The 15,892-nt window shown below is 46.9% G+C and overlaps 1 protein-coding gene across 1 annotated transcript in view; it reads right to left on the bottom strand.

Annotated features, from left to right (window-relative positions):
* Positions 1–8,430: 8,430 nt before the first annotated feature.
* Positions 8,431–15,892, bottom strand: part of nme7 (NME/NM23 family member 7) — a 115,446-nt gene continuing 107,984 nt past the window's right edge. Inside the window, exon 11 of the mRNA XM_064952846.1 lies at positions 8,431–8,583. Within this exon, the coding sequence (XP_064808918.1) occupies positions 8,431–8,583 (153 nt within the window). The remainder of the gene's footprint in view (positions 8,584–15,892) is intronic.

Below are 15,892 nucleotides of genomic sequence, written 5' to 3'. Positions count from 1 at the left end.
ACTATAGCAGTAGACAGGACTATAGCAGTAGACAGGACTATAGCAGTAGACAGGACTATAGCAGTAGACAGGACAGGACTATAGCAGTAGACAGGACTATAGCAGTAGACAGGACTATAGCAGTAGACAGGACTATAGCAGTAGACAGGACTATAGCAGTAGACAGGACTATAGCAGTAGACAGGACTATAGCAGTAGACAGGACTATAGCAGTAGACAGGACTATAGCAGTATGTTAGACAGGACTATAGCAGTAGACAGGACTATAGCAGTAGACAGGACTATAGCAGTAGACAGGACTATAGCAGTAGACAGGACTATAGCAGTATGTTAGACAGGACTATAGCAGTAGACAGGACTATAGCAGTAGACAGGACTATAGCAGTAGACAGGACTATAGCAGTAGACAGGACTATAGCAGTAGACAGGACTATAGCAGTAGACAGGACTATAGCAGTAGACAGGACTATAGCAGTAGACAGGACTATAGCAGTAGACAGGACTATAGCAGTAGACAGTAGACAGGACTATAGCAGTAGACAGGACTATAGCAGTAGACAGTATAGACAGGACTATAGCAGTAGACAGGACTATAGCAGTAGACAGGACTATAGCAGTAGACAGGACTATAGCAGTAGACAGGACTATAGCAGTAGACAGGACTATAGCAGTAGACAGGACTATAGCAGTAGACAGGACTATAGCAGTAGACAGGACTATAGCAGTTAGACAGGACTATAGCAGTAGACAGGACTATAGCAGTAGACAGGACTATAGCAGTAGCAGTAGACAGGACTATAGCAGTAGACAGGACTATAGCAGTAGACAGGACTATAGCAGGACTATAGCACAGGACTATAGCAGTAGACAGGACTATAGCAGTAGACAGGACTATAGACAGGACTATAGCAGTGTTAGACAGGACTATAGCAGTAGACAGGACTATAGCAGTAGACAGGACTATAGCAGTAGACAGGACTATAGCAGTAGACAGGACTATAGCAGTAGACAGGACTATAGCAGTAGACAGGACTATAGCAGTAGACAGGACTATAGCAGTATGTTACAGGACTATAGCACTATAGTAGACAGGACTATAGCAGTAGACAGGACTATAGCAGTAGACAGGACTATAGACAGTAGACAGGACTATAGCAGTAGACAGGACTATAGCAGTAGACAGGACTATAGCAGTAGACAGGACTATAGCAGTAGACAGGACTATAGCAGTAGACAGGACTATAGCAGTAGACAGGACTATAGCAGTAGACAGGACTATAGCAGTAGACAGGACTATAGACAGTAGACAGGACTATAGCAGTAGACAGGACTATAGCAGTAGACAGGACTATAGCAGTAGACAGGACTATAGCAGTAGACAGGACTATAGCAGTAGACAGGACTATAGCAGTAGACAGGACTATAGCAGTAGACAGGACTATAGCAGTAGACAGGACTATAGCAGTAGACAGGACTATAGCAGTATGACAGGACTATAGACAGGACTATAGCAGTAGACAGGACTATAGACAGTAGACAGGACTATAGCAGTAGACAGGACTATAGCAGTAGACAGGACTATAGCAGTAGACAGGACTATAGCAGTAGACAGGACTATAGCAGTAGACAGGACTATAGCAGTAGACAGGACTATAGCAGTAGACAGGACTATAGCAGTAGACAGGACTATAGCAGTAGACAGGACTATAGCAGTAGACAGGACTATAGCAGTAGACAGGACTATAGCAGTATGACAGGACTACAGCAGTAGACAGGACTATAGCAGTAGACAGGACTATAGCAGTAGACAGGACTATAGCAGTAGCACAGGACTATAGCAGTAGACAGGACTATAGCAGTAGACAGGACTATAGCAGTAGACAGGACTATAGCAGTAGACAGGACTATAGCAGTAGACAGGACTATAGCAGTAGACAGGACTATAGCAGTAGACAGGACTATAGCAGTAGACAGGACTATAGCAGTAGACAGGACTATAGCAGTACAGGACTATAGCAGTAGACAGGACTATAGCAGTAGACAGGACTATAGCAGTAGACAGGACTATAGCAGTAGACAGGACTATAGCAGTAGACAGGACTATAGCAGTAGACAGGACTATAGCAGTAGACAGGACTATAGCAGTAGACAGGACTATAGCAGTAGACAGGACTATAGCAGTAGACAGGACTATAGCAGTAGACAGGACTATAGCAGTAGACAGGACTATAGCAGTAGACAGGACTATAGCAGTAGACAGGACTATAGCAGTAGACAGGACTATAGCAGTAGACAGGACTATAGCAGTAGACAGGACTATAGCAGTAGACAGGACTATAGCAGTAGACAGGACTATAGCAGTAGACAGGACTATAGCAGTAGACAGGACTATAGCAGTAGACAGGACTATAGCAGTAGACAGGACTATAGCAGTAGACAGGACTATAGCAGTAGACAGGACTATAGCAGTAGACAGGACTATAGCAGTAGACAGGACTATAGACAGGACTATAGCAGTAGACAGGACTATAGCAGTAGACAGGACTATAGCAGTATGACAGGACTATAGCAGTAGACAGGACTATAGCAGTAGACAGGACTATAGCAGTAGACAGGACTATAGCAGTAGACAGGACTATAGCAGTAGACAGGACTATAGCAGTAGACAGGACTATAGCAGTAGACAGGACTATAGCAGTAGACAGGACTATAGCAGTAGACAGGACTATAGCAGTAGACAGGACTAGCAGACAGGACTATAGCAGGACTAGACAGGACTATAGCAGTAGACAGGACTATAGCAGTAGACAGGACTAGAGTAGACAGGACTATAGCAGTAGACAGGACTATAGCAGTAGACAGGACTATAGCAGTAGACAGGACTATAGCAGTAGACAGGACTATAGCAGTAGACAGGACTATAGCAGTAGACAGGACTATAGCAGTAGACAGGACTATAGCAGTAGACAGGACTATAGCAGTAGACAGGACTATAGCAGTAGACAGGACTATAGCAGTAGACAGGACTATAGCAGTAGACAGGACTATAGCAGTAGACAGGACTATAGCAGTAGACAGGACTATAGACAGGACTATAGCAGTAGACAGGACTATAGCAGTAGACAGGACTATAGCAGTAGACAGGACTATAGCAGTAGACAGGACTATAGCAGTAGACAGGACTACAGGACTATAGCAGTAGACAGGACTATAGCAGTAGACAGGACTATAGCAGTAGACAGGACTATAGCAGTAGACAGGACTATAGCAGTAGACAGGACTATAGCAGTAGACAGGACTATAGCAGTAGACAGGACTATAGCAGTAGACAGGACTATAGCAGTAGACAGGACTATAGCATGTAGACAGGACTATAGCAGTAGACAGGACTATAGCAGTATAGACAGGACTATAGCAGTAGACAGGACTATAGCAGTAGACAGGACTATAGCAGTAGACAGGACTATAGCAGTAGACAGGACTATAGCAGTAGACAGGACTATAGCAGTAGACAGGACTATAGCAGTAGACAGGACTATAGCAGTAGACAGGACTATAGCAGTAGACAGGACTATAGCAGTAGACAGGACTATAGCAGTAGACAGGACTATAGCAGTAGACAGGACTATAGCAGTATAGTAGACAGGACTATAGCAGTAGACAGGACTATAGCAGTAGACAGGACTATAGCAGTAGACAGGACTATAGCAGTAGACAGGACTATAGCAGTAGACAGGACTATAGCAGTAGACAGGACTATAGCAGTAGACAGGACTATAGCAGTAGACAGGACTATAGCAGTAGACAGGACTATAGCAGTAGACAGGACTATAGCAGTATGTAGACAGGACTATAGCAGTAGACAGGACTATAGCAGTAGACAGGACTATAGCAGTAGACAGGACTATAGCAGTAGACAGGACTATAGCAGTAGACAGGACTATAGCAGTAGACAGGACTATAGCAGTAGACAGGACTATAGCAGTAGACAGGACTATAGCAGTAGACAGGACTATAGCAGTAGACAGGACTATAGCAGTATGTTACAGGACTATAGCAGTAGACAGGACTATAGCAGTAGACAGGACTATAGCAGTAGACAGGACTATAGCAGTAGACAGGACTATAGCAGTAGACAGGACTATAGCAGTAGAGCAGTAGACAGGACTATAGCAGTAGACAGGACTATAGCAGTAGACAGGACTATAGCAGTAGACAGGACTATAGCAGTAGACAGGACTATAGCAGTAGACAGGACTATAGCAGTAGACAGGACTATAGCAGTAGACAGGACTATAGCAGTAGACAGGACTATAGCAGTAGACAGGACTATAGACAGGACTATAGACAGGACTATAGCAGTAGACAGGACTATAGCAGTAGACAGGACTACAGCAGTAGACAGGACTATAGCAGTAGACAGGACTATAGCAGTAGACAGGACTATAGCAGTATGACAGGACTATAGCAGTAGACAGGACTATAGCAGTAGACAGGACAGGACTATAGCAGTAGACAGGACTATAGCAGGACTAGACAGGACTATAGCAGTAGACAGGACTATAGCAGTAGACAGGACTATAGCAGTAGACAGGACTATAGCAGTAGACAGGACTATAGCAGTAGACAGGACTATAGCAGTAGACAGGACTATAGCAGTAGACAGGACTATAGCAGTAGACAGGACTATAGCAGTAGACAGGACTATAGCAGTAGACAGGACTATAGCAGTAGACAGGACTATAGCAGTAGACAGGACTATAGCAGTAGACAGGACTATAGCAGTAGACAGGACTATAGCAGTAGACAGGACTATAGCAGTAGAGCAGTAGACAGGACTATAGCAGTAGACAGGACTATAGCAGTAGACAGGACTATAGCAGTAGACAGGACTATAGCAGTAGACAGGACTATAGCAGTAGACAGGACTATAGCAGTAGACAGGACTATAGCAGTAGACAGGACTATAGCAGTAGACAGGACTATAGCAGTAGACAGGACTATAGAGTAGAGACAGGACTATAGCAGTAGACAGGACTATAGCAGTAGACAGGACTATAGCAGTAGACAGGACTATAGCAGTAGACAGGACTATAGCAGTAGACAGGACTATAGCAGTAGACAGGACTATAGCAGTAGACAGGACTATATGTAGACAGGACTATAGCAGTAGACAGGACTATAGCAGTAGACAGGACTATAGCAGTAGCAGTATAGACAGGACTATAGCAGTAGACAGGACTATAGCAGTAGACAGGACTATAGCAGTATAGCAGTAGACAGGACTATAGCAGTAGACAGGACTATAGCAGTAGACAGGACTATAGCAGTAGACAGGACTATAGCAGTAGACAGGACTATAGCAGTAGACAGGACTATAGCAGTAGACAGGACTATAGCAGTAGACAGGACTATAGCAGTAGACAGGACTATAGCAGTAGACAGGACTATAGCAGTAGACAGGACTATAGCAGTAGACAGGACTATAGCAGTAGACAGGACTATAGCAGTAGACAGGACTATAGCAGTAGACAGGACTATAGCAGTAGACAGGACTATAGCAGTAGACAGGACTATAGCAGTAGACAGGACTATAGCAGGACTAGACAGGACTATAGCAGTAGACAGGACTATAGCAGTAGACAGGACTATAGCAGTAGACAGGACTATAGCAGTAGACAGGACTATAGCAGTAGAGCAGTAGACAGGACTATAGCAGTAGAGCAGTAGACAGGACTATAGCAGTAGACAGGACTATAGCAGTAGACAGGACTATAGCAGTAGACAGGACTATAGCAGTAGACAGGACTATAGCAGTAGACAGGACTATAGCAGTAGACAGGACTATAGCAGTAGACAGGACTATAGCAGTAGACAGGACTATAGCAGTAGACAGGACTATAGCAGTAGACAGGACTATAGCAGTAGACAGGACTATAGCAGTAGACAGGACTATAGCAGTAGACAGGACTATAGCAGTAGACAGGACTATAGCAGTAGACAGGACTATAGCAGTAGACAGGACTATAGCAGTAGACAGGACTATAGCAGTAGACAGGACTATAGCAGTAGACAGGACTATAGCAGTAGACAGGACTATAGCAGTAGACAGGACTATAGCAGTAGACAGGACTATAGCAGTAGACAGGACTATAGCAGTATGTTAGACAGGACTATAGCAGTAGACAGGACTATAGCAGTATGTTAGACAGGACTATAGCAGTAGACAGGACTATAGCAGTAGACAGGACTATAGCAGTAGACAGGACTATAGCAGTAGACAGGACTATAGAGTAGACAGGACTATAGCAGTAGACAGGACTATAGCAGTAGACAGGACTATAGCAGTAGACAGGACTATAGCAGTAGACAGGACTATAGCAGTAGACAGGACTATAGCAGTAGACAGGACTATAGCAGTAGACAGGACTATAGCAGTAGACAGGACTATAGCAGTAGACAGGACTATAGCAGTAGACAGGACTATAGCAGTATGTTAGACTATAGGACAGGACTATAGCAGTAGACAGGACTATAGCAGTAGACAGGACTATAGCAGTAGACAGGACTATAGCAGTAGACAGGACTATAGCAGTAGACAGGACTATAGCAGTAGACAGGACTATAGCAGTAGACAGGACTATAGCAGTAGACAGGACTATAGCAGTAGACAGGACTATAGCAGTAGACAGGACTATAGCAGTAGACAGGACTATAGCAGTAGACAGGACTATAGCAGTAGACAGGACTATAGCAGTAGACAGGACTATAGCAGTAGACAGGACTATAGCAGTAGACAGGACTATAGCAGTAGACAGGACTATAGCAGTAGACAGGACTATAGCAGTAGACAGGACTATAGCAGTAGACAGGACTATAGCAGTAGACAGGACTATAGCAGTAGACAGGACTATAGCAGTAGACAGGACTATAGCAGTAGACAGGACTATAGCAGTAGACAGGACTATAGCAGTAGACAGGACTATAGGACTATAGCAGTAGACAGGACTATAGCAGTAGACAGGACTAGTAGACAGGACTATAGCAGTAGACAGGACTATAGCAGTAGACAGGACTATAGCAGTAGACAGGACTATAGCAGTAGACAGGACTATAGACAGGACTATAGCAGTAGACAGGACTATAGCAGTAGACAGGACTATAGCAGTAGACAGGACTATAGACAGGACTATAGCAGTAGACAGGACTATAGCAGTAGACAGGACTATAGCAGTAGACAGGACTATAGCAGTAGACAGGACTATAGCAGTAGACAGGACTATAGCAGTAGACAGGACTATAGCAGTAGACAGGACTATAGCAGTAGACAGGACTATAGCAGTATGTTACAGGACTATAGCAGTAGACAGGACTATAGCAGTAGACAGGACTATAGCAGTAGACAGGACTATAGCAGTAGACAGGACTATAGCAGTAGACAGGACTATAGCAGTAGACAGGACTATAGCAGTAGACAGGACTATAGCAGTAGACAGGACTATAGCAGTAGACAGGACTATAGCAGTAGACAGGACTAGCAGACAGGACTATAGCAGTAGACAGGACTATAGCAGTAGACAGGACTATAGCAGTAGACAGGACTACAGCAGTAGACAGGACTATAGCAGTAGACAGGACTATAGCAGTAGACAGGACTATAGCAGTAGACAGGACTATAGCAGTAGACAGGACTATAGCAGTAGACAGGACTATAGCAGGACTATAGCAGTAGACAGGACTATAGCAGTAGACAGGACTATAGCAGTAGACAGGACTATAGCAGTAGACAGGACTATAGCAGTAGACAGGACTATAGCAGTAGACAGGACTACAGCAGTGCGTGACTGGTCCCAGTCCAGTGTAGTGGTCCTCTATGCTCTGTGCTGGGCCACAGTGGTTCGTCTGGGCCCTGGAATGTATTAGGCAGCTCAGCCAGTCACCAGGCTAATGATTAACAAGGAGCCATTTGTCCCTAGCCTGGCTGCTCTGCTCGCTGCTCAACAGATCAGGAGCTCTGCTCTCTCCCTCCCTCCCCAACAATGACGTCCAACAGGTCAGACCCCCCCCCCCCCTCCCTGCCCTACTAAACAATAAGTTTGTTTCTAAATGCCCTGCTATTCTTTCCCAGTGGGATCTGTAGCGTAGCGGCTCGGCCCACAGACTGGAGTCATGAGACTGTCCTGCTGTTGCTGCTTTAGTCTATATCCCAAATGGCACCCTATTCCGTATATAGTGCACTACTTTAGACCAGGGCCTATAGGGCCCATAGTGCACTATGTAGGGAATAAGGTGCCATTTGGGACCTAGAACCATTCTGTTCCTGGTCTGGTCACTGTGAGATACAAACAGCAAGTCTGAATGAACATCAATGCTACTCCTCATCTTATGAGCTTCGGTGCTAAACAGATGAATGATTGTGTGTTTTAAGAGCTACTCTGAAATGTGTGGATGAATGAGATGCCAGTATGTATGTACCTCCAGTATCCCGTCTTCGGGGAGGTCAGTGCAGTGGACAGCATTCTGTACTTTGGTTTTACCATACAGAGCTCTTAACGAGTCGGGACGGAGATGACGAGCAATCTCCTGGGAAAGAGAGAAATACATTTGTTAGCATTAATAGGAATAAACAATGTTCCCGTAAACATGGAGCGGGTTCATTTCTACAAACTCACACAGATGACTGAAATTAGAGGGACCATGCCAACATTGAGACATTTCAAGGCAAATCCAATTAAGGCCAAATGTAATGTTTCTTCTTCCTCGTCTCCGTTATGCTGTTTGATCATTTTATCAGAGGAACACGAGCCAGGGATGGTTCCCCCAGTACGATTCAGTCTAGTTAATTCAAACACAACCAGTAATCTGCTCTTCTTCTTTCAGAAGAGACAAGAAAAAAAGCTGCAATAGTACTGTTTGTCCATCTTGAGATGCCGTAGCCAGTATACACTTCCTCAAAATAGTCAGAATTAATCGAAGACAACTCAAGAAGCCTGTCATTTATTTAGACTTTTTTTTGCCAAAGAGATCTTAGTTGCGCAATTTTGCATCTAACTAAGATGTTTGGTGCAGTATTTCTCAAGTTAAAAAATATGCATTAAAACGATTAGTTAGTTTGTTGAATGATAACAAACACTTAATTGAAGAATCCCCACTGTTGACCAATCACGAAGGAGCGTAGACTTCAGTTGCCAGGACTCTCTTCACGTAACAGACAAAAAAAAAAAACAGGACTATAAAAGTCTTCATAATTTGGCACGAACTGTTCCAAACTATTTCGGATGGGAAGCATGCAGACACCTTAACAAAGAGAGAAAGAACTCCCAATGAGCGACAACGTGCTTTACATTCTAACGGTTTGCTCTCACTCAAAAGACAGGAACCAGTGCTCCCGAGTGGCTCAGCGGTCTAAGGCACTGCATTTCAGTGCAAGAGGTGTCACTGCAGTCCCTGGTTCCAGGCTACATCACATCCGGAGGAGACTGGGAGTCCCATAGGGTGGCGCACAATTGGCCCAGCACTGTCTGTGTTTGGCCGGGTAGGCCGTCATTGTAAATAAGAATTTGTTCTTAACTGACTTGACTGGTTAAATAATTATTCTCTGCAGATCCTCTCAAGATCTGTCAGGTTAGATGGGGAGCGTCGCTGCACAGCTATTTTCAGGTCTCTACAGAGCTGTTTGATCAGGTTCAAGTCCGGGCTCTGGCTGGGCCACTCAAAGACATTCAGAGACTTATCCCGAAGCCACTCCTGCGTTGCCTTGGCTGTGTGCTTAATGTTGTTGTCCTGTTGGAAGGTGAACCTTCGCCCCAGTCTGAGGTCCTGCGCGCTCTGGAGCAGGTTTTCATCAGGGATCTCTCTGTACTTTTCTCCATGAATCTTTCCCTCAATCTTGAGTAGTTTCTCAGTACCTACCGCTGAAAAACATCCCCACAGCATGATGCTGCCACCACCATGCTTCACCTTAGGGATGGTGCCATGTTTCCTCCAGACGTCACACTTGGCATTCAGGCCAGAGAATCTTGTTTCTCATGGTCTGAGAGTCTTTAGGTGCCTTTCGGCAAACTCCAAGAAGGCTGTCATGTGCCTTGTACTGAGGAGTGGCATCCGTCTGGCCACTCTACCATAAAGGCCTGATTGCTGAAGTGTCCTTCTGGAAGTTCTCCCATCTCTACAGAGGAACTCTGGAGCTCTGACAGGGTGAAGTTCGGGTTCTTGGTCATCTCCCTGACCAAGTCCCTTCTTCCCCCGACTGCTCAGTTTGGCCGAGCGGCCAGTTCGAGGAAGAGTCTTGGTGGTTCCAAACTTCGGAGGCTACTGTCTTCTTGGGGACTTTCAATGCTGCAGACATTTTAGTGTGAGGGAGAGATGAACCCTCTGTGGGTTTTAGTGTGAGGGAGATGAACCCTCTGTGGGTTTTAGTGTGAGGGAGAGATGAACCCTCTGTGGGTTTTAGTGTGAGGGAGAGATGAACCCTCTGTGGGTTTTAGTGTGAGGGAGAGATGAACCCTCTGTGGGTTTTAGTGTGAGGGAGAGATGAACCCTCTGTGGGTTTTAGTGTGAGGGAGAGATGAACCCTCCGTGGGTTTTAGTGTGAGGGAGAGATGAACCCTCTGGGTGTGGGAGAGATTTGTAGGTTTTAGTGAGGGAGATGAACCCTCTGTGGGTTTTAGTGTGAGGGACAGATGAACCCTCTGTGGGTTTTAGTGTGAGGAGAGATGAACCCTCCGTGGGTTTTAGTGTGACAGGAGATGAACCCTCTGTGGGTTTTAGTGTGAGGAGAGATGAACCCTCCGTGGGTTTTAGTGTGAGGGAGAGATGAACCCTCCGTGGGTTTTAGCAGGGAGAAATGAACCCTCTGGGTTTTAGTGTGAGGGAGAGATGAACCCTCCGTGGGTTTTAGTGTGAGGGAGATGAACCCTCCGTGGGTTTTAGTGTGAGGGAGAGATGAACCCTCTGTGGGTTTTAGTGTGAGGAGAGATGAACCTCTGTGGGTTTTAGTGTGAGTGAGAGATGAACCCTCCGTGGGTTTTAGTGTGAGGGAGAGATGAACCCTCTGGGTTTTAGTGTGAGGAGAAATGAAACCCTCCGTGGGTTTTAGTGTGAGGGAGATGAACCCTCCGTGGGTTTTAGTGTGAGGGAGATGAACCCTCCGTGGGTTTTAGTGTGAGGGAGAGATGAACCCTCCGTGGGTTTTAGTGGGGAGGACTATGAACCTATAGCGTGGGTTTTAGTGTGAGGGAGACAGAACCCTCCGTGGGTTGTAGTGTGAGAGAGATGAACCCTCTGGGTTTTAGTGTGAGGAGAGATGAACCCTCTGTGGGTTTTAGTGTGAGGGAGATGAACCCTCTGGGTTTTAGTGTGAGGGAGAGATGAACCCTCTGGGTTTTAGTGTGAGGAGAGATGAACCCTCCGTGGGTTTTAGTGTGAGGAGATGAACCCTCTGGGTTTTAGTGTGAGGGAGAGTAGAACCCTCCGTGGGTTTTAGTGTGAGGGAGATGAACCCTCTGTGGGTTTTAGTGTGAGGGAGATGAACCCTCCGTGGGTTTTAGTGTGAGGGAGATGAACCCTCCGTGGGTTGGACCCTCCGTGGCAGTAGTGGAGATGAACCCTCCGTGGGTTTAGTGTGAGGGAGATGAACCCTCTGGGTTTTAGTGTGAGGGAGAGATGAACCCTCCCTCTGTGGGTTTTAGTGTGAGGGAGATGAACCCTCTGGGTTTTAGTGTGAGGGAGATGAACCCTCTGGGTTTTAGTGTGAGGGAGATGAACCCTCCGTATGGGTTTCTAGCAGGGAGATGAACCCTCTGCAGTTGTTAGAGATGAACCCTATGGGTTTTAGTGTGAGGGAGATGAACCCTTTTATGTGAGGGTTTAGACAGATGAACCATAGTGTGAGGAAGATGAACCCTCTGGGTTTTAGTGTGAGGGAGATGAACCTCTGGGTTTTAGTGTGAGGGGAGAGATGAACCCTCTGGGTTTTAGTGTGAGAGAGATGAACCCTCCGTGGGTTGTAGTGTGAGGGAGATGAACCCTCCTGTGGGTTTTAGTGTGAGGGAGAGATGAACCCTCTGGGTTTAGTGTGAGGGAGAGATGAACCCTCTCCCTCCGTGGGTTTTAGTGGTTTTAGTGTGTTTTAGGGGTGATGAACCCTCTGGGTTTTAGTGTGAGGGAGATGAACCTCTCTGGGTTTTAGTGTGAGGGATGAACCCTCCGTGGGTTTTAGTGAGGGAGATGAACCCTCCGGGGTTTAGTGTGAGGGAGAGATGAACCACCTGGGTTTTAGTGTGAGGGAGATGAACAGGGTTTTAGTGAGAGATGAACCTCTCCGTAGTGTGAGGAGATTTGTTTTAGTGTGAGGGAGAGATGAACCCTCTGGTTTTACCCTCTGGGTTTTAGTGTGTGAGGGAGATGAACCCTCCGTGGTTTTTGTCCCAGAGATGATCTGTGGGTTTTAGTGCCAGGGAGATGAACCCTCCTTGGGTTGTAGTGTGAGGGAGATGAACCCTCCGTGGGTTGTAGTGTGAGGAGATGAACCCTGAGTGGAGGGAGATGAACCCTCTGGGTTTTAGTGTGAGGGAGAGATGAACCCTCTGTGGGTTTTAGTGTGAGGGAGAGATGAACCCTCTGTGGGTTTTAGTGTGAGGGAGAGATGAACCCTCTGTGGTTTTAGTGTGAGGGAGAGATGAACCCTCCGTGGGTTTTAGTGTGAGGGAGAGATGAACCCTCTGGGTTTTAGTGTGAGGGAGAGATGAACCCTCTGTGGGTTTTAGTGTGAGGGAGATGAACCCTCTGTGGGTTTTAGTGTGAGGGAGAGATGAACCCTCTGTGGGTTTTAGTGTGAGGGAGAGATGAACCCTCTGTGGGTTTTAGTGTGAGGGAGAGATGAACCATCTGTGGGTTTTAGTGTGGGAGGGAGAGATGAACCCTCCGTGGGTTTTAGTGTGAGGGAGAGATGAACCCTCCGTGGGTTTTAGTGTGAGGAGATGAACCCTCCGTGGGTTTTAGTGTGAGGGAGAGATGAACCCTCAAACGTGGGTTTTAGTGTGAGGGAGATGAACCCTCCGTGGGTTTTAGTGTGAGGGAGATGAACCCTCCGTGGGTTTTTAGTGTGAGGGAAGATGAACCCTCCAATTTTAGTGCCAAAGAGTTTCTTCTTCCCCTCCGTGGGTTTAGTGTGAGGGAGATGAACCCTCCGTGGGTTTTAGTGTGTGGAGAGATGAACCCTCTGGGTTTTAGTGTGAGGAGAGATGAACCCTCTGTCTGTTTTAGTGTGAGGGAGATGAACCCTCTGTGGGTTTTAGTGTGAGGGAGATGAACCCTCTGTGGGTTTTAGTGTGAGGGAGAATGAACCCTCCGTGGGTTTTAGTGTGAGGGAGATGAACCCTCTGTGGGTTTTAGTGTGAAATGAACCCTCTGGGTTTTAGTGTGAGGGAGATGAACCCTCTGGGTTTTAGTGTGAGGGAGATGAACCCTCTGGGTTTCTCAAGTGTGAGAGAATCTTGATGAACCCTCTGTGGGTTTTAGTGTGAGGAAGATGAACCCTCCGTGGGTTTTAGTGTGAGGAGAGATGAACCCTCTGGGTTTTAGTGTGAGGGAGATGAACCCTCTGGGTTTTAGTGTGAGGAGATGAACCCTCTGTCACGTTTTACAGACAAAAAACCCTCCGAGTTGCCAGTGTGAGGGAGTGAACCCTCATGGGTTTTAGTGTGAGCCATGAACTGTCCAAACTTTTAGTGTGAGGGAGATGAACCCTTGGGTTTTAGTGTGAACTCCCAATGATGAACCCTCTTCTCTGAGGAGATGAACCTCTGTGAACCAGTGTGTGAGGGCTCAGCGGTCTGGGAACTGCATCTGGGTTTTAGTGTGAGGGAGTCCCTGAACCCTCTGGGTTTTAGTGGAGGAGATGAACCCTCTGGGTGAGGGAGATGAACCCTCAGTGGGTTTTAGTGAGGGAGATGAACCCTCCTGGGTTTTAGTGTGAGGGAGAGATGAAGCCTGAACCCTCCGGGGGTTTTAGTGTGAGGGAGATGAACCCTCTGTGGGTTTAGTGTGAGGGAGATGAACCCTCTGTGGGTTTTAGTGTGAGGGAGATGAACCCTCTGATGGTTTTAGTGTGGGGAGAGATGAACCTGGGGGTTTTACTGTGAGGGAGATGGAGATCCCGAAGCCATCTGTGGGTTGCTAGTGTGTCCTGGAGAGATGAACCTCTGCCCCAGTCTGAACCCTCCGCTCTGTAGCAGATCAGAATCCTCTGGGTTTTCCATGAATCTTTCCTCAATGTGAGTTGGGTTCCGGGAGATGAAAAACATCCCTGGGTTTTAGCATGATGAACCCCATGCTTTTTAGTGTGATGGTGATGAACCCTCTGGGGGAGTTGGCATTAGTGCCAGAGAGATGAACCTCTGGGAGTTTTAGTGTGAGGGAGATGAACCCTCTGGGTTTTAGTGTGAGGGAGATGAACCATGTGCCTCTGGGGTTTTAGTGTGAGGCCTGGGATTGAGAAGTGTCCCTCTGGAAGTTTTCCCATGTGAGGGACTCTGAACCCTCTGTGGGTTTTAGTGTGAGGGAGAGATGAACCCTCTGTGGGTTTTAGTGTGAGGGAGATGAGGACCCTCTGGGTTTTCCAGTGTTCGGGGACTGAACTCCTTGGGGACTTTCAGTGCTGAGGGAGATGAACCCTCTGGGTTTTAGTGTGAGGGAGAGATGAACCCTCTGTGGGTTTTAGTGTGAGGGAGATGAACCCTCTGTGGGTTTTAGTGTGAGGGAGATGAACCCTCTGTGGGTTTTAGTGTGAGGGAGAGATGAACCCTCTGTGGGTTTTAGTGTGAGGGAGAGATGAACCCTCCGTGGGTTTTAGTGTGAGGGAGATGAACCCTCCGTGGGTTTTAGTGTGAGGGAGAGATGAACCCTCCGTGGGTTTTAGTGTGAGGGAGATGAACCCTCTGGGTTTTAGTGTGAGGGAGAGATGAACCCTCGTGGGTTTTAGTGTGAGGGAGAGATGAACCCTCCGTGGGTTTTAGTGTGAGGGAGATGAACCCTCCGTGGGTTTTAGTGTGAGGGAGATGAACCCTCCGTGGGTTTTAGTGTGAGGGAGATGAACCCTCTGGGTTTTAGTGTGAGGGAGATGAACCCTCTGGGTTTTAGTGTGAGGGAGATGAACCCTCCGTGGGTTTTAGTGTGAGGGAGATGAACCCTCCGTGGGTTTTAGTGTGAGGGAGATGAACCCTCTGTGGGTTTTAGTGTGAGGGAGATGAACCCTCTGGGTTTTAGTGTGAGGGAGATGAACCCTCCGTGGGTTTTAGTGTGAGGGAGATGAACCCTCTGTGGGTTTTAGTGTGAGGGAGATGAACCCTCTGGGTTTTAGTGTGAGGGAGATGAACCCTCCGTGGGTTTTAGTGTGAGGGAGATGAACCCTCTGGGTTTTAGTGTGAGGGAGATGAACCCTCTGGGTTTTAGTGTGAGGGAGATGAACCCTCTGGGTTTTAGTGTGAGGGAGAGATGAACCCTCCGTGGTTTTAGTGTGAGGGAGATGAACCCTCCGTGGGTTTTAGTGTGAGGGAGAGATGAACCCTCTGTGGGTTTTAGTGTGAGGGAGATGAACCCTCCGTGGGTTTTAGTGTGAGGGAGATGAACCCTCCGTGGGTTTTAGTGTGAGGGAGATGAACCCTCTGGGTTTTAGTGTGAGGGAGATGAACCCTCTGGGTTTTAGTGTGAGGGAGAGATGAACCCTCTGGGTTTTAGTGTGAGGGAGATGAACCCTCTGGGTTTTAGTGTGAGGGAGATGAACCCTCTGGGTTTTAGTGTGAGGGAGAGATGAACCCTCTGTGGGTTTTAGTGTGAGGGAGATGAACCCTCTGGGTTTTAGTGTGAGGGAGATGAACCCTCCGTGGGTTTT

Source organism: Oncorhynchus masou, chromosome 31 (assembly GCF_036934945.1).
Source record: "Oncorhynchus masou masou isolate Uvic2021 chromosome 31, UVic_Omas_1.1, whole genome shotgun sequence".
NCBI lineage: Eukaryota > Metazoa > Chordata > Actinopteri > Salmoniformes > Salmonidae > Oncorhynchus > Oncorhynchus masou.
Note: the sequence above shows the minus strand (reverse complement) of the source record. Positions and strands in the feature narration are given on the sequence as shown.